This window comes from Manis javanica, chromosome 3, assembly GCF_040802235.1.
Source record: "Manis javanica isolate MJ-LG chromosome 3, MJ_LKY, whole genome shotgun sequence".
NCBI classification, from domain to species: Eukaryota; Metazoa; Chordata; class Mammalia; order Pholidota; family Manidae; genus Manis; species Manis javanica.
In genome coordinates, this window is record NC_133158.1 from 146,441,816 (window position 1) to 146,468,442 (window position 26,627).

Below are 26,627 nucleotides of genomic sequence, written 5' to 3' on the forward strand. Positions count from 1 at the left end.
CTGCAAAGAGATATGTACAGTAGGATACTATTGATAAAAAATTTTAAAGCATGCAAAACAAGACTATAAAATGCTATTTGGTACATATGCAATTAAACTGTAAAAGCATTCATGAAGATGATAAATGCCAACTTAAGGATGGTGGTTGCCTCTGGGGAGAAAAGGAAGTGAGTGGGATAGGAAGTGATCATGTGGGATATTATGACAAGTAGGCTAGGAAGTTTAAGTTTCGACAAAGCTACTACACGAGTGTTCTTTATATTATTGCCTACAGTTGTCTAATGGCTTGAAATATTTTGTAATTTAAAAGAATATATTAGTTTATGTATAAAATTCATAGGATTTCTATACCAAAGTGTCTTCACCAGTTTCTAATTCAAAAGAAGTTCTTAGGCATTATGTGATGAAAAGTCAAGTCATCTGAAAATGACTTATCTGTAGTTTCCCCCTTCAAGGTTCCCAGGGCCTTTGTGAGTACTGTACACTAATAATGTACATTCAATTTGATCTAGAAACACCCTTTCATTAAATGGAGTCACTGATAGCTGAAAAGGCTGGCCTTTCCTTAATCCTCATGGCTAAATGTCCTTTATATATGGACAAGTCCCCCAGCATTTCATAAAGGTCTGGGTACGTGTAGTCACTGCCATTTGACTCTCCGTGTGTATAATCTTCTATACACAAAGCCAACTTTAAAGTAAATAGAGGCAAGAAAATTCTTGTTCAAGAAATCCCCAGAAACCAATTCTCCTGAGGCATTTAAGTACATGAGAGGATTTTTAGAAAAATCCATACCATCAAGCGACAGGCAGATGTTTCCCATATGCTGTTTGTAGATAAGTCTCTGTAGCTTGTGCAATTTTTTTTCTTGAGATTATGCCATCTAAAATCCAGTTGTTCATACATGTCTTTGAGGCAAATCATGTGTGATAGAGTCTAAACGTCTCTTGAAATACTGCAAAAATTGGAGCTTTAATTTGGCACTGCTATTTTTCTAGCTATTCATAAAAATAAGGCACAGTTTCCATACATCAGTTGTCTAAATCATGCCTCTGTATCTCTCAGGAACATGAACACATTCCTCTGCGCTTTATTTATTTATTTAATTTTGGTTCAGTTTCATTTAGGTTCATGCTTACGGCATTGCTTAGTTTTCATTTAAACAGCATCCAAATGTTGTTTCTCATCAGGAATTCTTTATCAGAACTGTTTCCTTCTCAAGGGTGTGGTCAGGTTATTGTGAAATTTTCCTCTTTCCCCATGGTGCATTACTCAGGAAAAATTTTCATTCGATAATAATGCTGATCATATCATAACATATTCCTTGTTATGCAACCAGTTTAAGTCATGCTTTAGTGATTTTTCAGAATAAGGTACTGTGTTATTTTTAGCAGACTTGGCCATCAGTTCGTGCTATTTAATGTGTGAGTAAATGCAAAGGTTGTTGACCTTAATGGTATTTCTATTGCTCACCGGCTGATCATCATTCCCTTTATTGCTCTTTCCACAGGTAATGCTGTACTGTTGAGGGTGTTATCTGCTGTGTATGAAAAGCAGCCTCAGCCAATTAACAGACACCTGTCTGAACTCCTGGCCTTGATGTCGCAGCTGGAACCACCAGAACAGTACCACCTCCTACGGCTTCTGCATGTAGCTGCAAAGAGAAAGCAACCCGAGGTAAAAAGTACATCATACACATGGTGGTCCACACAACCAGGCTCATTTCTGGGCATCTGAAGAGGATGTCCGCTTCAGATTTCCTCTCTCCTGTCTACACGTGGCCATCTTTAAATGAAAGCACTCATCTGGAATCATAAAGGAGGTGATGGCAGAAGTTGGGTACTGTCTTAGGGTTCTCCAGAGAAACAGAACCAATAGGATACACAGAGAGAATTGTAACTGGCTTGTGTGGTTAGGAGGCTGAGGAGTCCCATAATCTGCCATCTGCAAGCCAAAGATCTGAGAGAGCAAGTGGTGTAGCTCCAGTAGGAGTCCGAAGGCCTGAGAATAAGGAGAACTGAAGGCGTGGGTTCTACCCAAAATCTAAAAGCCTGGGAGCCAGAGGGCTGGTGGTATGGGCCCTAGTTCAAGTGCAGGAGCAGACCAACACCCCAATGCAAGCAGTCATATTCAGACCCTCAACAAATTGGATGAGACCCACTCCACTGGGGAAGGCAATCTGCTTTATTCATCCTATCAGTTTAAATGACAGTCTCACTGGAAACACCCAGGATAATGTTTGGTCTCATACATCCAGGATGTAAACAACACCCAGGATAATATTTGTTTCATGGACACACACAGGGTAATGTTTGGTCAAATACCTGGGTACTCACTGACCCCGTGAATTTGACACATAAAATTAAACATGACAGGTACAGTAATAAAAACACAACACATGTCTATATTAGTGTGGCTATGGAGTCCTAGGAATCCATGGTTTCTAAGATAGGACCAAGGAAAGGATCTACATATGCCTTGATTCATGGGAAAATTGGCTTATACTGAGAGCAAAAACTCATTTTCTAGATAGCAAATTAGTTGATCTCTGGTTTCAAGTAAAAGATTATGATAATTAGGATGACTGTAATTATCAGTAACAAAACACCCAACCACACTGGTTTAAACAATGAAACTAATATGGGGGAAAAAGTCTTCAGAGGCTCAACTGATGTGAACAGAAGTTTCTCAGTCTTCATTTCTCAAATTGGATTTCTAGGTTTTTGCTTCCATTTTCTGCAGGTTTTCTCCTTGTGGGCTCCACACAAGTGCTAGAGAGCCTCTAGGAACCATGTTTTTTCTATGTCCAACACCAGCACCACAAACACACAAGTAAAAGTCCTTATATTCTCTGTTTAGGACATGTGCTCTAGTCCTGGAGCTTCTGCTGAACCCCAAGGAGATTCATATAGGAACTAGAGGCTGCTGGAAGGGGGAAGTAGAAATGGATTATGGAGGGTACCCAAATATGTACCTAGTGAAGATAATGGTCAACCCAATGTTATGTTAATTACAGTTGCATCTCTGCTCCATCTCCTGATAATGTCAATATACCCCACTTGAAAAAACCAGTCAACACTAAGGTGAAAACTGAACCATTTGTATTCAACATTCAAACTGTTCAAAGAAAGGCAAGCAAGAATAGTCATATGCATAATAAACCACAGTAAGCTCCTTGTGGTGAGGAATGATTTCTTCTTCTTCTGGACCCCAGACCTTGGCATAGTATCTGATAACAATAAACATTCATAAAGCCAAACTGAATGAAACAGGGTGATAAGAGCTCTGCAGATGGTACAAATGGAGAAGGAGGGGCAGTGAATTCTGCCTTGGGGGAAAAGAGGTGCCGTGAAGACTCACGAAGGGAGTGGCATCAGGGCCACACACTGAAGAATGGAAAGTTTCTCTTTCCATGTGGAGCAGAGGGGAAGGGCCTTTAGGAGGTGGAGACAAGGCTGGGAGGCCTGAAGAGCAGGATCAAGCCCCATCCCCCAAATTTTTCAACTCAGTAGGTCTGGGTTGGGGCTCCTGATTCTGCCTTTTTGCAAGTTCCCAGGTGATACTCCTCCTTCTGGCTGCCTCAGGGACCACACTTTGAGTAGCAAGCCTATAGGTCCGGCAGAGGATGAGGGGACCCTTTTGTTACCTCGTATGCACCTTCACTTTTGCCCTTAGAACAATATATTGTCATTATTTTTGCGTATTTGTCTCTTCAGTGCACTGTTAACTCCTTAAGGAGCATAGGACCTGTGTCATAGTCATATATTTGTATGCCCAGCACAGCACTGGGCACCTGGTAGGGTTTCAATAAAAAGTTGCTGAATTCAGAAATGAATAAATGAACAAAGGACCAAAAAAAAAAAAATGGCCTTGAAGAACCAGGGGGAAAATGTGTTGTGGTCTCCACCAAGGGAAGAGTGGCTCAACAGGGCCAAGATGCAGAAAAGGAAAGGAAAGGAGGCTGGAGGGGGAACCAACCTTGGATTTGGCAACTGGGAAACCACTAGGGAGCCATGGGAGGCAGCGTCTGCGGGGCTGGGCGGCCCGCGCAGTCACCTCCTGCAGATCATGTCTGGAAGGGAAGGTTAGAAAATGGCCTCATGAGTGTGGACGTTCAGAAGAAATAAGGGAGCCTGAAAAAATTCTAGTAAGAGTAAAGAGATTGAAGATGTGAGAGAAAATATTAGACAGATGTGGTGCCAGGGAGAGAATTGCAGAGACAAGTGGAAGAACCAGTGTCGGAAAAGACCAAGGACAGAAAGGCCAGGCAGAGCTGCGGCAGGGTCCCGGCGAGGGGCAGAGGCGAGGGGCCACCGGGTCACCCAGAAGGCGGCTCAGGGCAAGGGTGTCTGTTTTCTGTCTCTGCTGTAACAAATGGCTATACACTTGGCGGTTTAAAACAACACAGATTTATTCTCTTGCAGTGCTGGGGGTCAGAGGCCCTCAGCGGGTCAGCAGGGCTGCTGCCTTCTGTGGCTCATGGCCACATCGTTCTCACCTCTGCTTTTCTCACCACGTCTCCTCGGACCCTGACCCTCTTCCTTCCTTCTTCTAAGGGCCCTTGTGATTATATTGGTGTCACCCAATGACCCAGGATTATCTCTCCATCTCACCACCCTTACTTTAATCACACCCACAAAATCCCTTTTGCCATGTAAGGCAACATATTCACAGGTTCCGGGGATTAGGATTGGACACCTTGCGGGAGTCATTCTGCCTACCACAGAGGGAGTCTGGGGACCAGGCGATGTGGGGAATCGGGGAGGGAGTGACTAAAAGGCCAAACTTTGTTTTACAAAGGAGGCAGCTAGCCTGCTGTTTGATCTGCAGCCCAGAGCAAGAGCAAACCACACGCGGTGTTTGGAAAGGCAGGTTCAGTAAAGATCCAAGGAGCATCTGAGAAGGGTAACTTAATCCAACTTATTTCCCATAGGGGAGAGGCTAGGCGTGAAGATAAACGGAACCAGGAGGAGGCTCACCTACAGGGAGGGGAGGGGAGGGACTTGGGGTCACCCACCCAATAGGTATTGTCCAAGAGTGAGGGTGGCATTCAGAGGTCCCATCAGACCCCTGGTCACAGTCCTTCTACGCTGCCCAGAGACTCAAGAAAGAGCTTAGTAGGCTACTGAAAACGGGCCCCTGACCACTGCCTGGCCTCAGAGGGTCCTTTAATCCCAAACCCTTGACCCAGGGACCACAAACGGGCACTCTTGGGGCACTGAGTTTGTACATATATGCTAGTTCTCCACCTGGAATGGTCTTCCCTCACCACCACCATACTTTCTGGGCTGCCTGTTCCTGGTCCTTTACACGGCTGCTTAGATGTCAGCTTCTTGCTGGGAGTCTCCTTTGACTCCTTCCTTCCCCTTAATCTCTGCCATAGCAAATTGCACATTGTAATGTATTTGTCTCTACTGGTCTCCCGACCTCTGGACCACCTGGGCAGTTGTGCACATGCTTCAGACACAAGGACCATCTTGTGCATCACTGTGTCCCCAGTGCCTGGCACAGTACCTGGTGCACAGGTCCCTCCTAGAATATCTCTCAGTACAGGTAAGTTAGTATTAGTGCCTAATTTGCAGAGGACTTTATCCTTCACAAAGGACGTTTTTTTAACATCTAATATCCGATTCAATCCTATCAATAACTCTGACAGGTCCAGGACTCTTGACTCCCAATCCCCTGCACTCTGAAGCCTGGGGAAGTAGTGGGGCAGCGTCCACTTGAAAAGGTCACAGAAAATAGCATTTTCAGCAAGTTACAAGAGGCAAGGGATGGGGAACAAAGGACACTAATAGTGGCCAAGCTCACATCAGGCACCAGACACTGTGCAGGTGTCGTACAGACATTGTCTCACTTGTTCCCCACAGCAAACGTTTCATTTTGTAAACAGAAAATCAAGGATGTGGGATGTTAACAACAGTGGGGGTGCCAAGGAATGACTTGGTGATGTGGCTTTTCAAGCCACCTACATCTTTACCTGCCCCTCCAATTGTCATATGAGCAATGTCCCTGTCTCCCACCAGCCAACACAGTCACACTGCCCTCCCTAAGACTGCAATTTACAGAAAATCTGGGACTGGTTAGGTAACTCTCCCAAAGCCACACAGATAAAACCCAGCAACGTCATAAACCCAGTCTAACTCCGGCCAATGAGATCTTTTGACAGCTACACACTAAAAAATTGAGGCGGTAGGCTGTGACTTGTGAAGCAGACGGATGCAGCAGAAGATGGGCATCAGAAAGTTGAGCTGGACAAGAGGAGGAGGAGATTTGAACAGAATGAGGAGGAAGAAGTGAAAGCAGAGCCCAGTAGGCATTGTGGGTGCTGAGTATGGACCCCAGGATGTAGAGGCAAGGGTTTAGGAAGCACCCACAGTGATGCGAATGGACCTTGTGCCAGGACCCCACCTCAGGGGATGAGCTGTGACAGGGGAACAGCCCATCACTCTCCTTCTCATCAGCACTTCCCTTCTTGTTAAAACACGCCTCTGCCTCCACTCGCCTTCTTTGCCCTTCCTGGGGCTCTTCATGGCTACACTGGTCATGAGGTGAGCAGGCACTAAGGCAGAGAAATGCCTGGTTCACACCTCTCCTGTTTCTAAGTTGGCACTGGGCAAGGGGCAGGGGAGGAAGCATGGAGCAAGGGCTTATTGAAAAAGGAAAGTGAAGTAACGGGCAACAAGCAGAAAAGCAGACTGAGGGTTTCAACTTAAGTCTAGTTAGTCTAATATCAGTTATAAGAAATAGTTAATCTAATATCAGTTAATATCAGAAATAAGAAGCTAAATAATGAGGGTTTTGATCCTGTGAAGTATGGGTTAAAATACAGCTTTTGTTGCTACATAAAAGCCATGCCAATGCTCTGTAACGTGCAGGTAAGTGGAGTGGGCTTTCCAAGGAAGGCAACGTGCATGAATGTTTCCTGCGTTCCTGAATGCCCACCTCACTACCTCCTTCTGTGGCCAGTGGTCACCTGGCTTTCTGGGGTTGGAGGGTAAACAGTAGGCCCACAAAAAAAAATCCTCTATGTACAGCTGATTAGTCCATGAGATTGCACAAGTGGCACAGCTTCAATATCCACTCAATCGTGAGCTTCAGAGGTGGCGGGCTAGGTGGGTGGGGCCACTTCCTCGGCCTCTGCCCTCTGGGTATTCCTCTTTCAGGAAACTATCCTTCCTAGGTGGAGGGAGGCAGTTCTTTGCTAGTGATTCATGGCTCAAAACCTACAGAGAATCCTCAAGATCCATTTATAGGAAAAGGCTGGGTGGTCAGTTTTCCCAGTAGCCTTTTGGGACTGTCAGTATTCTTGGCTGCCATAAACCACACTGTAATCTAGCCAACAAAAGAAACAATTTAGTAACACATATGAGCACATGTATTACTATCCCAGCACCTGGGCTTCTAGCCCCAATCATACAGAGATGAGTGGCAGAAAGTGGCCACTTCAGCTGTCCGCTGATTCATGTCCAGACCCAGAGATGCTGTTTATGTGGTCTGGTCCCTGGGAGAGAGAGTCATTTTCTTGTACTTTCTCTCTGCAGCTTAGAGCATACCTATCCACATGCCCAATCCTACAGCACCTAACAGCGTTTCAGGCTGACAAGAATCAGAGGTCATTTTTGGTACTTACATCAAATAAGAAGCCGTTTGCAGAACATTAAGAAGATGAAGTGATGGATACATAGCCTGCTGTACAACCGTCTTTGGTGCAGAACTATGGTTTTCAGAATACATACTGTGTCAGCATGGTGGGAGTAAGGGTGGCCATTATTTTACAGATGGCCATACCCTTAAGGTGCCCATCCATGGCCTGGGGTGTTGAGATATGTCCACAAAACTTTAGCACAATGATAAGATGTGTTAACCTGTCAGCAGACTGCTATGGGGGCACAGAAAAGGCAGTGATTAATTCTGCTCAGAAAGGACCAGAGAAGCCAGGGAGAGGACCCTTCCCTGGGCTATGTGCTTTGAGGGTTCTGGTCCAGCCCTTCCCCACTGTGCCCCAGTTCCCATCCACTCCGTCACCTACTAAGCACAGTCCAGGTACCTAGGACCTTGAATCCCTTTCCTTTATATTTTCAACCAGGACTTGTACAGGCCTGGTCACTGGATCTGTTCTCCCAAGAACAGTCCATGCCAACAGTGTGACCCCTAGGTCTGAGGGGTTTCCTAGATAAGTTCACAGATGTGGGCAGGGGTGTTCACATACTTGCGTATGAGACTCCTTGCAGGACAAAGCCAGAGGGGCAGAGAAGGGAGAGGCAAAGAAAGGGGGTCATTTCTCTCTGTTTTTTTCTACAGAGGCCAAAAATTCTAAACTCAAAGCAAGCCTACCAGATTTTTGTGAAGGTATATGTGTCAGGTAGAAGGATAGAACATGTTTTATAGCTGCTGAATATTGAAGTATGTTGTATGGAGGGTCTACTTCTACCCTAGCCCCAGGTCCTGCCTAGGTGAGAGTGAGCTGGAGGAAAGACTTCCCAGAAGTAGAGCTGAGATCGGCTTTGAAAGCGTGAGTGTTCTCTCTGTGTTCAAGCCACTGTGGATAGTCAGTGGCATGTTGCTGGATCAGAGGGTCCACGGGGAAGGAGGCAGCGGATATGCTCCTCAGTGAAGGCCCAGTAAAGCCGTGGCTCTGGAATTCTGTCCACGGGCCATGGGAAATCTCTGACGGCTTGACATGATCAGGTGGGGTTTTAGGACAATAACTCTGGTGTCCATGAGGAGGCTGCATGGAAGAGAGAAACTGGAGGCTAGAAGACCAGTTTAGAAGTAAGTTTTTTCAGTGGTCTGTGGAATGGGGCTCACAGCCTGAGCAAAGGCTGTATCAGCTTGCTCTGCGTCAGCCATCAACATTGTCTTAGTGGCTACTCTGCTCTTAGAGGAGACAAGGCTTCCTCTGAGATATGAAGTAGCTCCACTGGATGAAGCATCACTGAAGAGACCAGCCTAAGGGAATGCCCTATGTTTGGAAAATAAAATTCCTTCTTATCCAAGAATAATCTATCTAAACCTAAAGCACCACTTCCCTTTCATGTGTGTCATAAACTTCAAGAAACATCTATCTTTTCTATCACCATCAGAACAAACTTTGGTTTTGTCAGTGAATAACTGCAAAATAATCATTTATTTAATGTGGTAAAATTATTGCTTTGTTTACATTATTCAGGACTTCAGTTCTCTTTGGTCTTTCTATGGATTCAACTCTGCTTACATATATATGTTTGCCTTGAACTAGCTAGCTAGCTTGCTTGCTTTATTTTTCTTTTTTGTACTTTCTTTATAGTGCAATAGATACAATATACTCTTGCATAGCTAGAGATGTATGGCTGGAGTGTAAATAAAATTGGCATGACTAGAAGCCCATGTCACAGAGACTTGGTGTCCCAGGAACAGGATATGAAGAGGAAGGACTGGAAAATGAAATTTTATAGAATGGAGCAGGAAATGTGTAAGCGTTTTCCATTCCTAAAAGCCTCAGGTTAAGTGTGCTACCCTGGCCCAGAGCAGCTGGCTGACGTCTGCTGTGTGTGCCAGGATCTACTGTGGTTCCTCCTGAAGGACATACAACTGCTCCCAAATGCACAGGCAGCATTCACAGGACTGTTCATTCATCTGTGCCATTTACCAGAAACTAGCTCTGTTCCTTCCCCCACAGGTACTGGATATGAATATGAAATTTAAATTTATATGTAGGATAACTTTACTTATCTTGAAACTGGCTTCTTTTATGTCCCTGTTAGCTATGTTATATATGACACATGATGTATACATGTTTAAATATTATGTGCAACTCTTCAACTACTCTGGGGTGGAATGGGGGGAGGTTATTCAGTTGGTACCCTGTAAAATCATTTAGATTTGCTTTTGATTTGTTCCTCAAGTATTTGTTGACTTACTTTCTGGCCAGACTCTGTGCTAAGCTTTGGGTAAACAATGGGGTACAGATTGATTCTTGGCATTGTAGAGTCTTCAGCCCAGCCTGAAAAACAGACATGTAGGCCAGCAATAAGAAGGAAGTGATGAGCAATAACAAGGGCCTGCTCAGAGCCACTTAGGGTGTGCTGGCAGCTCCGGCAGGGCCACGAGATGGATAGAGGAGCACAAGGGGAGTTGGGGAGGGCTTTGTAAGGAAATACCTGCTAGTCTGAAGCCTCAGGAATGAAAAAGAGTTGGCCAGCAAAATAGGAGCCATAAGAATTACAGGCAGAGTGAATTATATGAGTAAAATCCTAGATGCAAGAGAAAACTTTGCAGGTCAAGAAAATTGTTTTAAAAAATTCAATATGGTAGAAGTAATATGTGATGGGTTCTGGATAGTGGGGGAAGTAAAATAGGTGAGTGAAGAGATAAACCTAGAAAGATGGATAGGAGTCTGTCTGAAAGGTATGTTAAACCTCTACCTTGAGAGCAATGGCAAATTAGTCAGGTAATTTAAGCAGGGAAGGGTCACCGTTGTGGCCACTAGGTGGAGAAGGAATTGGATGGAAAAGACTGAAGGCAAAGGGAATAGTTAGGAAGCTGCTAGAATAAGCCCAGTGCAGGATGATTGGATCAGTGGTCTCAGCTGACATGTCCCTGCTGAGGAGGACTTCCCTGACCCCCAGCCTAAATTAGGACCCCAGGACAGTCTCTCTCTCTCTCATTTTCTGTTTTCCCTACATGGCATTCATTAGAATGCACAATTATGCATTTATGTTGTAATTATTTGTCATACTGAATGTCTCCTTTACTGGACAGTGAGTTGTCCCATGAAAGCAGGGGCCTGTTGGACCTGTTAGCAGCTGTAATACCAGCATCTAGAACATCACCTTGCAAATAGGAAGGACTCAATAAGTATTCGTGAATGAGTAGATGGAGGGAGGGAGGGAAGTGGACAGATGTGTGGGATACTTAAGAGGTGGACTCAATAGCACTTGGAGGTTGCTTGGATGAAGCTGCTGATGAGAGAAAAACAGCCTTCAAGAATGATGCCCGATTTCTGGCTTGAGTGGCCAGGCAGATAATGGTGCCATTTATAGAGAGAGGAGACCCCTGGGACTAGAGAGGGTGGTGGGAGAACAGGTGTTTGGCAGGGTGTAGATTATGAGTTCAGCATGTTGAGCTGAGCATCAGATTCTGTTTTAATACTGGAGGCTGCAAGTCAAGACTACCTCACCCAAATACTAACAAACCAAAAAAACAACCCAACAACAAACAAGAGAAATACACATAGTAGAAAAACAATTGAGTAATAGTCTTTACTTTTTTGACTCAGTTTTCCACAAGCTGTCCTTTCAAATTCTTTTATTGAAGCAGACAAAACAATTCATTAAATTATCAGTATACAACATGTCTGTGTATTAACATGGTGACTTTATTCCACAAAAAGATCCTATTTTCTTTAATAGGAACTATTGCATCTTTATATTCATAAAAATGTTTAAAAACAGGTAATAAACATTAGGGTATTGGGTAGAAATTATTTTACTTTAGCATTTTTTGTCTTATTACATTTTTGTGATCAAAATGGGAAGCTGAAGAACATCTGAGAACTCTTCCCTGCTTTCTTATTTTTATTATTAAATATTTCCAAACCATGTTTCTCCAACTGAGAGCTTTGATTAAAGTCATTAAAGATCTCTTGCATATTTATATTGTCCCTTAAATTGCAGCTTTTATGGTAGTTTGGAGGAAGTGTATCATTCTTAGTATCCAAACTTGATTTATGAAGAGCAGCATCTCAGCAGTTTGTAAACATTACTGTCCAACAGCAAAGCGCAAATTAAAAGAAAAAGGAGAAGAAACTGAAACCTCTGAAATATTACTGTCAATTTTAAATTCCAGGCTTGGAAATTTGCTTGAGTTCTAACAAGGGTGATAGTCTCAGAATATGTTGAGTTCACATTTAATAGAAAAAAAATTAGATCTATTCTGAATTAATTAATTTTTTTCTTCTTCTCTCTCTTCCCTCCTCCCCTCCTTCGTTTTTGTAGGTGGTTCAGAAATGTATACCTTTCTTAATTGAGCATTTGAAGGATTCAACCCATAATGATATCATCCTAAACATTCTCATAGAGATAGCAGGCTATGAACCAGTGGCTTTGAACAGTTTTCTCCCCATGCTGAAAGAGATTGGTGAGAGATTCCCCTACCTCACTGGACAACTGGCAAGAATCTATGGAGCTGTTGGCCATGTGGATGAAGTAAGTTTGTTTTTTTTCTGTCTATTTTACTAACTGCTGTTGGCATTTAATCCATTGGAGCTCTATGACCTACAAACTTGTCCTGAGACTCCGAAGAGTGCCCATTTCTCTTTCAAACCTTTGGCATGGCCAGTGGCCTCTGGATGAAGGATACATTGCAGCAGGCCTACATGGAAGGTTCAAGAAGTGAGGGTTTCATTGCTGGAGTATCAGCTGAGGAGGGCAGAGGGTTAAAATGGAGTGATCACTATGACACATTCAAGACCATTTTTAGTATCAATAATCAAGAAAATAGTTCCATCTCATTTCTGGTTATAATTCTAGCCAACCAAGGAGACTAAGTTAGGGCTCAGAGACCACCTATTAATGAGAACACAGAGCTATCCTGTCAGTAAGTGCCTGGACTTGGTATGTTTTGAGCTCTCTGGATGATGTTTCTTGGGAGAGTGAAATAAACGTTTGTGGATGTTTAAAAGTCGTGCCTAAATATTTGCATAATGGAATCTTTCAGTGGGAATAACAGGATGCCAACAGAGTTTGTGGGGATTAGGTGACTAAGAATTTGCAGAAATTCAAGTTCTGAAGGTTGTGTGTATGCATGTGTGGACATACGTTCATGACTGTCTGATGATTTTATGTTGGGATTTAGGATTTTTATATTTTTAAGAGAAAAGCAAACACATGATCGACAGAGGGAAGCTTTTACCTGCACCCACTTTCATACAATATAGTTTCCTATAAGATAAATATAAATCTGTACAACTCTTAAAAGAGATTTCTTAGTTCATCAAGTTCACCCTTTGATTCTACGCATAAGAAAATAAAAAACTGGAAAGTTTAAGTGACTTATCCAGACTCAGACTGGGTTAGTTGGTGACCTAGTTGAAACTAAATCTTTGGTATCCTTGGCACTCTTCAAATTTTGCCTTAAAATGGATCTTTGGATATGTTTTACTTTCTTTATGCTGAGATTTGTAAAGAGCCTGATGAATGCTAGGCTCCCTCTTGGAGGAGGGTCTTTCTCCTCTAACTTCTAACTTACCCGAAGGTGAGAGAGCCGCCAAAGCAGCCTGTACATGTCAAAGTGATGGTAGCTCTCCAAAGAGGATTGCTTTGGTGCAGACAAGCTGCTTAGTATAATCCCTTTTGCTCCACTGCTGTTGGAAATGTGTCATGCCTGCCTTGATCTGCCATCTGCCCGTGCCTGTCACCTTTGCTGCCAGGAGGAGCCACTGGTATGCCCAAGTGCCTTTAGGCCAACTTCAGCTGACAGCTGTTTGACTGAATCTGCTGACCTTGCAGATTCTTGCATGGCCCCAAAACGTCAACCTCTGATGTGCAAGGCTCTGCACTCTTTAAAAAGTGTGTTCTTTCTACACTTCAGTGGTATTTCTTTTCACCACAAATGTATTTACAGTTCACTAATATGTAGTAATGCACACTGGAAGTAATGAAACTCCTCCTAGAAAATCTAATCTGAAGAAAAAACAAACAGAACACTAGCCACATGCAGTTATGCCACTGTCGATTTGTCGGAACCAAGGCTAACGTGAGAGAGAACGCTCTATTAGGTGACATTTGTCTTACTCTAGGTAGATGATGGGAGAAGGAAAGGAAAACCAAATAATCTGAGGAATCACTTGCTTCAGAATTCAGATTATCAAAATATTCTTCCACTCCCCTCTCTCTCAGCCTCTCTTTCTCATGTGCCCAAGGAAGCATCTATATTGGGGGAAGAAAATTTGTTTTTTCTGGTGGTTCTGATTCACCTCCCTAGCAGATAACAATTCTACTTCAAATACTTTCCAAATGTATCTGGACATCAGGATTAAATGAAGAGGTTTTTTAATAAGTTCTTGAGCCCCATAGAATACCTACTAAATCAAAATCTCCAGAAAAGGGACCCAGGAATATAGGCTTATGGGACCCTCTGGAAGAATATTTCTGATGCAGCTGTCTGTGGATCAGTATTTGAGATCCTCTGACATAAAGTATTTAAAGCATTTTCTCCCTAAGACAGAATCAAGCTTTGTCCATCACCCATCCTGCCCTCATCAAGTCATGCTAATCAATTAAAACTTCTAGACTACCGATATAGCAGTTTACATTAGATGTGGTTAATAGTAACACAAAAATTCAAAACAACAGAGACTTAAACAAAGATGGGCATTTTTTTCTTTCACATGAAGAAATCTAACAGTCAGTTAGTCTAGAGCTCCTTGCTTCAGAAATTCAGGCTCCTGCTTCATTGCTCTACCCACATTGAGCGCACCAGAGAGTGCATGGTTTTCATATCACAGTACATGGTGACTACTCATCTCCACCCAACAAGTCAGTATTTCAGCCACCAGAGAAGGGAAATGGGAGAAGGACTCTTCTAGATAGTCAAAACACAACCTACCATTTATATCTCATTGGCTAAATAGAACAAACTTGTGTTAGACCTTATCTAGCTACAAGGGATTCTGAAACATGTAGTCTGGGTCCCCATGACCCCATGACAGTGCAGTTAATCAAGAAAGGCAGAAAGAATGATGGAGAACAAAGAATGTCTCTGTTGATGTTGTTAAGTCATTTCATTTCTCTGTGTCTGCTTTCTCTCCTCAAATATACTATCTTTGCATTAAATTACCTCCCTTTTGGCTCTGAGAGTCTTTGATTCCATTATTCCATTTCATTTGGGATCAGCCTGACAAAATTATCTGTATGTTTGTCAGTCTCTTTTATTCAGAAATGATGCCTCTTCTTATTTATTTCTAAAATCAACATTAGAAAGCCCTTCTTTTAGGGACTAGTGGTTACCAAAGGGGAAGGGGTTGAGAAGGGTTGGTGGTGAGGGAGAGAGAGAGAAGGGGATTAAGAGGCATTGTAATTAGCACAAACAATATACATAGGTCACGGGAAGGCAGTAGGGCATGGAGAAGACAAGCAATGACTATAGCATCTTACTATGCTGATGGACAGTGATTGCAACAGGGTGGTCTGGGGGGACTTGATAATATAGGTAAATGTTGAAACCACAATGTTGCTCTTGTGAAACCTTCATAAGATTTAAATCAATGATACCTCAATTAAAAAAAAGGAAAAAGAAAGCCCTTCTTTTAGCTTTAAAAAATACTAAAACTCAGATGTCCCAATGAGGATTTAATAATGTATGTAATTGTTGAATCACAATGTTGTATACTTGAAACCATATATCATTGTATACCAACTATACTACAATTAAAATAAATAAATAAATAAAAACCTAGATGTCCCAAGAAAAGGTATAGTAGTCTAAGCAGCTATTAACTGCTTAATTTGAGTGAACTTGTTCAACTTTCTAAAATCTTGTGGAGACAAAAAAAGAAAAAAAATCTTATGGAGACATATTTCTAAAGACCATAACCAACATCCAACATAAATATGTATGTATATTTCTGTCCAACCTCGTTCCAAAAGGAAACAGGAACTTAATGAAGTACATTTCTAGGTGGGCATGAGGGCAGAAGTCGAATATGGGGTCCTGGATGCCTCTGGAGGAGGAAATTACAATATAGAGGGAGTAGCAGGAACTTTACCCAGAATAGACCCCACAGAATTCTGGGTGGAGAGCTTGGTCTTTGGTGATAAGAAGGGCCACAGGAATATATGACACATGGAAATGTGTAGGGTGTAAATGATAAAACAGCCACAGGCCCTAGTGACTCAGGTCCTAGGATCCTCTCTCTTATCTTATCATGGTTTCATCTAAAAATTAATTGAATTTAAAATTTTTTTCTTTGCCACCAAAGTAAAATTTTCAGATCTATTCAGGGGTTCCAAGTATTGGATGATGTCGTGACTAGGATTTAAAACATTTTGGAAATGCCGAAAAGCCAATCCAACTTTGGGTGTCTTGCTCCAGTGTTTGAAAAGTACAGTCTGACTGATTGGCACCTGCTATTGCATTCCTCCCTTGGTACCTGGCTTCCAGAAAACTGCATTGTCTGATCCTTACAAGGAAGAAGGGGGTCTCCTAGGGGCATGGAGTGATCAAGCCAGGGATGACCTCAGGGTCAGAGTCAGCCTGGAATCACCTGCACGAGTTGTTAGAGGACTGATGCCTCACCTTCTTTGCCGCGTAAAGCCAAGCACGAGAACCTCAGAGCTGCCTATAGGGAACCAGACCAGGTGGGCCTGTCTTTCAAATCAAGGCCCATACGAGTGGCTAAACTTTTAGATAGCATGATAGGAGTGTCACAACTTTTCTATCTTTATTACTTCCAGCAAAGGAGAGTTGTATATAAATACATAAATAAAAACCTATCTTTATTTTAAGAGATACGTATTCTCTTCATCTCCCAAATTACCTCAGGGATCTTTTTTGGCCCCTATGTAAGTGAAACCATGCTTAATAGCTGCATAGTGCTCACAGCATTATATGGCGACTCACAGGCCATTTGCAGGTATGAGCTGGCACCCAAAGCATGTCTATTAGATGGAGAGTAAAACTGAGGAGAAAAAAGGGCTGAGAAATCTGCTTCTGGGACAGCTGATGAGTAAAACATGGTCCATGGCACTGTCCAGTAAAAGGCATAGCTGGTTCTTCATCATGCCAGGAGTTATCCCACTTCTGTGGTATGCTCAGTGGAAGCAAATGTATAAATAAGAAATATCATTTTACTAGATGTGTCCTGAACTTGGCAAAAATGCTCAGGTCCTTTTGTCTTTCTCAAATAAGATGACTACAGCAGGGACCTCCCAGACAGCAGAAATGACTTCTTAATAGCTCCTAAGAGTCAATCCTGAACATGCATCCATTGTATAAAAAGCCCTGAGTACAGTGCCTACCATATATTAAGTGCTTGATACATTGCACCTAATAATAACAGCTAAAGTGCCATGGCAGTACAGAGGAGAGTAACCAATTTCCTTAGGGAACTGGGAAAACTTAGAGGAGGCGACACTTGGTGCGGGCCAGGAAAGTTGGACAGAAGGGGATGGGGACTATTCAGGTAGAAGAACAGGCTGTGAAAGGCACAAAAATGGTATCAGAGCAAAGCGTGCTCAGGGTGTACCGTGCTAGGAGAAGGAGGAAGGATGACGGAGTAGCCTGGGCAGGTAAGAACTAAAGAGAGAGGGAGGGTGGGGCTGAGCCAAGGATTGCAGATCGTGGCCTCCAGGATAAGCTAACAGAGGCAGCAGTGGTATAATAAAAGCCTGTCCAGTGGGAGGGCTCATGAGAGAGGAACATGTTCTTGCCACTCTGATGCACCTGTTGTAGAATTACCTGTTTGCCTCCTAAAAATACACATATGATCCTATTTCCTTGCGCAAAGCCTTCTGTTGGCTTACCCACTGCCTGTAGGAGACAATGTGTGCTCCTTGGCTCAGCCCCACCCTCCTTCTCTCTCTAGTTCTTACCTGCCCAGGCTACTCCATCATCCTTCCTTCTTATAGCATGTAACACCCTGAGCACGCCTTGCTCTGACATCCATCGTTGTCACTTTCACAGCCTGTTCTTCTGCCTGAATAGTCCCCATCCCCTTCTCCTATCCAACTTTCCTGGCCCAGACCAGGTGTCGCCTCCTTTAAGTTCTTCCCAGTTCCTAAAGGAAATTGGTTGCCCCCCTCTGTACTCCCAGCGCACTTTGGCTGTACCTCCAATGTTATTTGGACTAATCTGCCTATCCGTGTTTATTTCTGCTCCATGAGTCTTTGAGCTCCTAGTGGAAAAAAAATCACACCTTATCCACCTGAATTCACCTGTGGCCAAAAGAATTATTGAGTAGTACTCAAGAGTACCATTAATTAAGAATTTGAAGGTTGGATTCTCACTAGCCACTTTCATTCAAGTCTCTAATTCTTCAAGGTGACACAATTATAACTTAAGAGAAAGGAGAAGAAAACACTGTGAGGAAGAGGGCTGTAGATACTTCAGAGCCTATACAGTTCATCTCTCCTGTCCAAGAGGTGAAAATGAGGATGAGCTGACAGGGGACATGAAGTCATTAACCAGAAAGGCTTGTCCATCTATGATTCCAAAACAGCCTACCTTCTTAGGAGGTGACACAGGAGAAAAATGACCTTGTGTGGATCACAAAAAGAGGTTTTCATAACTGAGGTCTCTGCAGGCAGCAAACTTGTGGAAGGGCAGCTCCAAGGAGGAATAGTCATCACTGTAGACTTAGCGATGATCACCACCTGGAACATGTCTGTGCAAGAATCTATCGTATGAACAGTCTTGCTTACCAGGAGCATCCACGCAGTGTGACATGGGGACTAAGCGGGCAGGCTCAAGAGCCAGCCTGCCTCTGTTTGAATCCTGACTCGGCCACTTACTAGCTGTGTGGCCTTGGGAAAGTTCTATCACCTCTCTTGACTCAGTGTCCTCATTTGTAAAATGGGAATAGTAGTATCATTCACCTCATAGGGTTGTTGTGAGGATTTAATGAGTTAAACCATGTAGAACAGTGCCTGGCAAAGGGAAACATTCAATAAATGTCATGATAATTTATTACTTCCTCAGTGTTGCCCACGGCTTTCTCATTGCATTTATTTGGATAAAGACTAAAACTTAAGCCTGAAAGATTGGAATTAGAGAAGACAGAAACCAGGTGAATGGCTTGCCTCTTCTCTGCCTTGCCAAGAAAAGAGGAAAGAATTACCAGTTACCAAGGCAAGAGACAAAATGGATGGTTTTTCATGTAACAAGTCAAAACAAGGACAGACAGAAGGAATGAGGTGCTCTAGGGAACCACATGCATGCTGTAGCCAAGTAAAGCAGACCTGGCTGTATCTTTTTTTCTTTTTTAGGAGACAGCAGGCATATGTAGACTTCTCTTCTGAGTGGAATGTTTATCTGCTTTACATTGATACTGCAGACCATTTTTCCTAAGGAGAATAAGAGTGATAGAAACAATAACAAAGCCACATTTTGCAAAACTTTTATTATTTAAAATAGGCCTTGTTTTCTTGGGGGCACTGGAAGTGCCTTGCTTTCTATAAAGGGCAAGTGGTCCCCACTCCTGTCCTACAAAACAGCTCAAATAAGCTTGCAGCAATGTTTGACAATTCTCATTAACTAAATCTGAAGTGGTTTAAGGTACACCCAGGCCAGACTGACTTTTCTTTTCTGGGGCAAACTGAAATGTTTCAGTTCTGGGGACTTTCCCTCATCTCTAACCTCATTCCGCTGCCTTCCCCGTGCAAATGGTCCCAGCCTGGTCGTTTGTGTGTTGCGTTCCTACGGCTCTTTCCCAACATGGGTTGGCATGGAAAAGAGACTCTTTTAGGAATGGCTTTGATTTTCTTGAGGCTGAATTGAATTCATGTGTTCTGTCCATTGACTTAAGTCTCAAACAAACAAACTGAAACAATTATAGTTTAATTGTCAAAGCCTCGTTAGGACCTAGTCTCATTAGAGGGCGCACACTGTACACAGTGCACACATAACCACATTTCCCTACCCATGCCAGACCTGCAAGGCAGCAGACCTAGGTGGTGGAAAGAGAGATGAGATGGTATAAAATGCTCTTTACAAATGACCTAGCATATGGAGGGGGGCTGTGGCCAGTTGTTTTCCTTAGCTGGAGACTTAACAGTCTGAGCCTGTGAAAAATCAAATGGCATGCCCTCCAAGAGCAGCGGCTGCCCTGGGAGGTGTAAAATCCTGTGTCTTCTGCCTTGTTTTTCTAACTGGCTGAGATATGCTGGCCAAACACCAGGGTGTGTTTATTACATCCTCTCTGGGCTCAGAGTCATGGACACTTTTCAAGTAAGAAGTAACACACATCTTGCCCAGGTCACATTTCTGTGACATCCGGCAGGCCTTCCACAAAAACACTTTCAGGAGGAAAAGGAAAAGAATGACAAAGGCAACTGACAAGCACATTACTGTCCTCATCCTGACTGTGGAAAACATCCTGGGAAATAGGAATTGGATGGATGAGTTGTGCCTTTAATTTGCAAATCAAGATGAAGGATCTGGGGGTCACTCTACCTGAGGAAGAAGCTGGGACCGAAAACCACCATTTCCCCAATGGTGGGGAATTTCCCTAAAACTTGGGTGGGTTCAGTGACCTTGGGGACTTGTTTTCTCAAGCCCTGGTTGGCTGCTGCTTAATACTATGGAACTGTCATCTATTGGAGAAGTTTTATTTCCCCAAAATAAAAATAACTTCATTGTTTTTTACATTGTGAAAGGTCATTTAATTAATATTAATAATTGGAAATAATATATTAATAAACCTCTTTACAGAGTGCAAAGAACACAGAAAAAAAAAACTTTGAGTCTATACAAAATGTGCTTTCAAATAATGGTGCTGATATTCCATATCCTCTCTCCTTTAATGGTGTGGGGTTAATTGCCAATTCTTTTCGGGCATAAGCCCCCATGCTGGTCTCGAGAACACAGAGTAGAAAGACATGGTCTCAGCCCTAGAGGGGATCACAGTGAATGGGGAGTGAGGAAGACGCACAGATCATTTGAATTTAATATGGTGCCTGTTACCACTGAATTCTGAACTGGGTTAAGAAGGAAGCAACTAACTGCACAGCAGAATTTGGGGGTATTATAAACTTGGCTTCTCAGATGACAGGATTGTGTCAGGGGAGGAGGGGGAAGGTAACCTCAGGAGGACGCAGCACATACAGTGGTAGCAGCTGGGGAAAAGGCCTTGAGTCTTCCGGAAACCAGCAGGAGTCTCTATAGCCTGGAGCATAGAGTAAATAATCGAGAGGGAGAGGGATGAGGCTGGGTAACCGGTAGACTGGGGCCGGATTATGAAAAGTCCTCATTGATTAGCAGACAGTTCCTTCTACCTTCTCTTTCTAAAGTCATTCATCCCTGGGGCCCAGGTGAGCTTGGAACAGTGTTTTGTTTCCCTTCATCAGGCAGACAAGTAAATGCTTACTGGGTAACTCAGAGTTCCCAAGGAGCATAAGCGCCTGGAAAAAGGTCAAACAGTCCCCACATATAGTAGAAATAATGGTTACAAAAGTTACATGTTACAACAGTTTTCAACAATATCCTGTTAATATCAACTGTAATACAGGCCAAATGCACAAAGGCTCTCAGTTGCTCTGTGAGCAGGGCAGCTGGGCAAACCCCGACGAAGCAGCAGCGCCTAAAAGCGGCCTCAGCCTGAGCAGTCTCCCCTCCACGCGGAACCCCAAGAATGTTCAGCCTGGTCCCCACAGGTCTGACCTTATTTTTTCAGAGGGGCACCATCTGGCTCTCTTACACCAGTATCTGTGAGGAAGTAGGCCAGGGTGTCCGCCTCAAAAAAAGCAGAAGGCATCCACTTGGTGACTGCCCCTCGTAGCCTCAAGCTCATGATGTGAAAGTGTCCTGGATTCACCAGAAAGAACAACTGGGCACTGGCAGCAGGGGCGCTGAGAGGATGAAGCAGTTGCTAATTCCAGCTCAGATCCTGCTGTTACTGCTGTAGCCGAGCCCTGGCCCCACCCACAGCCCTCGGACCTCAATCACTTCACCCAGCCAGATCCCGCCAACTGCCAGCATCTCCATGTCTTTGCCCGTGGCTGTCCCCACCTTCACAAGCCACTCTGCCAATGTGGGTAGCAGGATAGGTAGGTGAGGGATCAACAAACACCCCCCAGCAGCCCTCAGCCAATGAGAGTCAGGATCTACTCCTCAAATGGGGTGGCCTTTCCCCAGAATTCCCAGGCACCCTCTCTGACTTACGTCCCTTCTCTGTCTTGCTCTTCTGTCCCTGCTCTGAGCACTTGAGAGTGTGCATCTGTACCATGCAGTTTAGCACCTAATTTCTTCTGCTCACGTTTACTTTCCATTTAAATGAAACTACTTTCCATTTTCATTTAGTGTATGAGGAGTACACACCCTCTCCACACACACTGTAAGCAGCGTGTAGGAGGGAACCTGCCTACACTTCCTGTGCACCCCACTACCCCAGATTACCCAGTGCAGTACTGGGCTCACAGCAGGTGCTCACAGGTACTTACCCACTCTGCTCTGCAGAGACTGAAACTTGGCTGAGCATTAGTGTCTGGTACTAGCAAATGGCAGCTGGTGACATGGCAGGTTGTGTTTGGGGACAGCCAGAAAAACTATAGGCATTGAGTTCCAGCTGTAAGTGGCAGCTGCTGGTTTTCAGGATATGGAAGTCAGCTTCCAGTGTGGTGACCAAAGTGTGGTCCCCAGGCCAGCATCATTGGTCATCACCTGGCAATTTGAATCAGAATCTACAGTTTAACAAGATCCCCAGGTGATATGCATGCAAATAAAATTGTTAGGAGCACTGGTTTCCAGGATCCAGGCTCTGCAGGGTTTATCTGCTATGGAACCCCTCAGGGATTTATTTTGTGGTGAGGAGGAGTTGGGAAATTGATACAAGTTCACATGGACTGAGCCAAAACCCCTAAAAAAAGATATATCTGATAGTTGGCTGATCAACAGTGGACTGTCATGCTGAAATGTTCACATTATAAGTTCTTAGCATTAACCAGAATGATTCTTGTACCTACATGAATACATGCAGATAGCACACAAGAAATTACCCTGAGGAAGGTATCTTGATGCCAGTTTAGTTCTTGCTAAGTAACAAATAAATCTAAAGTAGATAAAGATATAGTTGTGGCTATTTAAGATTAATAAATTTGATATGACTGGGAAATAAATGTTCCCCGAACATGAGTAAATGGAAATGATCGAGGTACTGTTTTCCAACTTTCAGTGCTATCTAGATCCATAGAGTTTCAAATATCTGGTAGTTCACCCAGAAAAGTGGAAGAGAAACCTTCCTAACTATCTCACATCATTGAAATCTTTACTGACTCACTATGGTGGATTTTAGAACTCCCTGGGCTGTGCTGAGCTCCTATGTGCTCTCCATTCTCTCTTCCTGCTTCTGCCTTCTGCTTGGGAGGACAACTTCCTTCAGCTAGAGGTGGCATTTTCTGTGATGATGGTCCCTATCTTACTCAAAAGTCCCTTTCTTCCTTCACGATGTTCTCCAGAGACCCCTTCTGTATGACAGCTCCACATTCCTAACACAGGACTCGGTTACCAGCTCTTCCTTCTTTATGTCTGGTAGGTACAAACTCAGTTAACAGGGAAGGAGGGTGATGGGAGGAAAGGGTGAAGTTACAGATTTCCAGAAGGAAATATTCTACCATCCTCCACCTTACAAAATGAGAGTGACCTTGAAAGCACACTAGGTAGGTTTTAGCATCCCATGTTGTAGATAAAACAGAAGTAGATACAATGAGGTGACTTTTCTGTTCTTCTGTTGAGAAAAGGCAAGAACTATGCTATGGTCTGAATGTAACCCCTCCCCCAAATTCAAATGCTGAAACTTTAACCCCCAAGGCGATGGTATTAGGAGGTGAAGCTTTTGTGGGTGATTAGGTCATGAGGCTGAAGTCCTCTTAAATGGGATTCATGTCCTTATAAAAGAGGCCAGAGAACTCCCTTACCTCCTTCCTCCATGGGACCAAACACCAAATCTGCCAGCACCATGATGCTGGACTTTCCAGCCTCCAGAACTGTGAGAAATAAATACTTTGTTGTTTATAAGCCATACAGTGTGTGATATTTTGTTATAGTAGCCCAAATGGATTAAGACAAACCATGAATCCATTCAAGATCTCAACATAACCCTATCTAAAAATCCTAAGAGGCTGTTTCACTCCATTGCCACTGTATATATAAAGGCGAGTTCACAAATGAGTGGAAAGCAATTTGGAAAGTAATTGTATTCTCCAGGCTAATATATTTTAAACTTTTTCTTTTGCACACACTCTGGCCAGATGTACCTTCAAAACCCTATCCTATTAGTTGCAATTTGCATATTTTTAAGGACTTACTTATTTATGCTCTGTTTACTGCCAGTAAGCAGTTAAGGCAGTTCACAATGAAAACATAGCTGCTATGAGACTAAAAATAATTAGCCTAAGGTAAAATCCATGCATTAAAAAGGGGAGACCTTGGAGGGCAAGGTACCAGAAAAACCATTCCAAACTCTCCTGGCTAAGGAAATCCCCAAGCTCAGGCAAACTTTCCACTTTTGAAACTACATTTTTCCTTTCATCCTTCCTATAAGTAATGAAATAAAACCCAAATATTTCTGTCTAAACTGTATTTTGGAGTTCCATCTCAGCTGCCATAAATAAAACATCCTGGCTATTTCTTATAAATGAGTAGGTACAAAGAAAGTTATCTTGTGTTCAGCTACATAATGAGTAAATTATGTAATGTAATGAGTAATTATGGAAAGTTCAACTGTAGCCGATGGACAGTTCAACTGAGTTAAATCTTACCACATTGTCCCTTTTCTAAGGAGCACAAGGCACTTTTTTTTTTTCCTGGCAAAAGGCTCAAACACAATTTCTCTTTCTTCCTTTTTCCCTTACCTTTTTCTTTTTCCTAAATGTCTTTTCTTGCTTTTTTGGACTCATAATGAGCATCTTTCTTCAAAATCATTTCCATGATTGGGCCAGAAGGTCTGTGGTTACTTTTTTCTATCACTGTGTGATTATACCACATTTGCTAAACAGATATTGTGTAATTAAAGATGGGCTGCTTCTTTGAGTTCTCAAGAAATGTTTCAATGCTAAAGTCCCCAATGGTCTTTCAAAAAGTTTGCTTAATTGAAGCAAAGAAATAGTGGAACCATTGTTCAGGGTAATCAATGAGAGGTCATTTACATGAGGGAACCATTAGGCGGTGGGAGAAGAAATTCAGGCTCAGTATAATTCATTCTGGGTCCCTGGAGCCCACACAAAAGAGATTTACCTTTAAGAAGCTTAATTCCCAAGCCCCCTGTTTTAGAGAGAAATCCAAACTATAGAACCTCCAAGTCTTTTATCAACCAGTAAAATAACACTATGTTCAAAGCTCAAATTACATGGATTTCTACAAGCGTTAACGTCTGCAAGTATTTAGGGGTCAATACAAAAAGATGCTCAAAAATAAACTCTCAGGACAAATAGAGATTTGGGTTTTCAAACTTTAAAATATAAAGTTCTCTGACTTATATTTTAAATCCTAAGTCAATTTTATTCAGGCATCTTTTTGAGGAAGACATAGTAAGTTTCACATTTAAATAAAAGCCATAATTGCTTTATGAATACAAAAATTATACCTGTGGTGTTTTTTTTTTTTTTTGGCAAGGGTGGGGTTTACTTTAGCATTCTGTGCCAGATGCAAAGTGTTGAACTGAATCCAATTGATCCTTCATTTTTGCCATGTTACAAAGTTTGAGGCTCATTCAAAACAAAGGATACATCTGTTTTCATCAGCTGTTCCTTGATTTTCATTACTGGGATTTATTTTTTTTAATTGTTTTGCCTGGACCCTATTGTTTTAGTAGGCATGATTTATTGCCCTCCCATGTGCCCACAGAAACTATGTGTTCCTGAAATAATGCACACTGAATCAAAAAGAATGAGGAAAGGATGGGAACTTATGCCATTTACATTGGATTAAATGACCATTCACAATATGTACATATGTTTAAATTATAACAGAGTTTTTGTTTATCAAAGAGAAGAAAAATATATCCACTTACTCAAAGCTGATATACAGAAACATTGAGGCATAATCAGAGGACAAAAGAAATAATTGAGGAATATGACTTTTCAGAATGCTATTTTGAATATCAGGTCAAGATTGGAGGATAGAAACATAAAAGTGTTTTTATTTTCTACTTTGTTTCACAAAAAAGATTTTAGGCAGCTTACTCTCTCAATATTCTATTAAAAAATTATTGGATCTTAGCTTTGAATCCGATAAACTAACAACATGTGATGTCTACTTGCTGTGAAATCATTTTGCATATATTTTTATGCTAATATTTTAAGGCTAGAAGAGCATATCCTTGTCTGGGTAACATAATTTTTAAAGAATGAAATTTATTAATTGTGTAATTATTTTGGAATTTATAGATTCTTGGAAAGCTTGATCATTACTGACTTGCCTACTTCAATAACAGCAACTTTTTGCAGGACTGAAAATGTTCTAATAGTAAATTATTTTTTACTTCAGACACAGGAAAAGTTTGAAAAGACTAGGAAATAATTGCAAAGAGGAAAAGATCTAGTTATCAACAGATAATGAGCTAAACCTGGGTTCAAGTCACTAAGAAAATCTTAAATTGTATAGTGTTTTTACATAATTGTATTTTTTAATGCCATTTTTTTAAAAGGGAAACAGTCTTTTCCAATAAAATGTTGAGCATATTTCCTTTCTAGGTGAATTTTTTTTCAGGTCACCAAAATTCTGACCCTTATTTGCTTGCACTGAGCTAGGGTTATTGAGGTTTTGGACATTTCTAGAATTTCCAAACCTTTATCAATTCACAAAATAAGCTGACTGGGAAAAATTAAGGATAGCTATTGCTTTTGAGACAGTTTGTTTTATAGTTTTTGTGATAATTCAAAAAAGTTTGTGTTTGCATTTAAGATTTTTGTCACCCAAGCAGTAACAGCTAACAT

At 42.4% G+C, this 26,627-nt stretch overlaps 1 protein-coding gene across 12 annotated transcripts in view; it reads left to right on the forward strand.

Annotated features, from left to right (window-relative positions):
- Positions 1-26,627, forward strand: part of VEPH1 (ventricular zone expressed PH domain containing 1) — a 182,069-nt gene that overhangs the window by 53,578 nt on the left and 101,864 nt on the right. For all 12 annotated transcript variants that reach the window (XM_073232170.1, XM_073232171.1, XM_073232174.1 and 9 more), the window contains 2 exons: positions 1,511-1,677; positions 11,979-12,188. In XM_073232170.1, the coding sequence (XP_073088271.1) occupies positions 1,511-1,677; positions 11,979-12,188 (377 nt within the window). The remainder of the gene's footprint in view (positions 1-1,510; positions 1,678-11,978; positions 12,189-26,627) is intronic.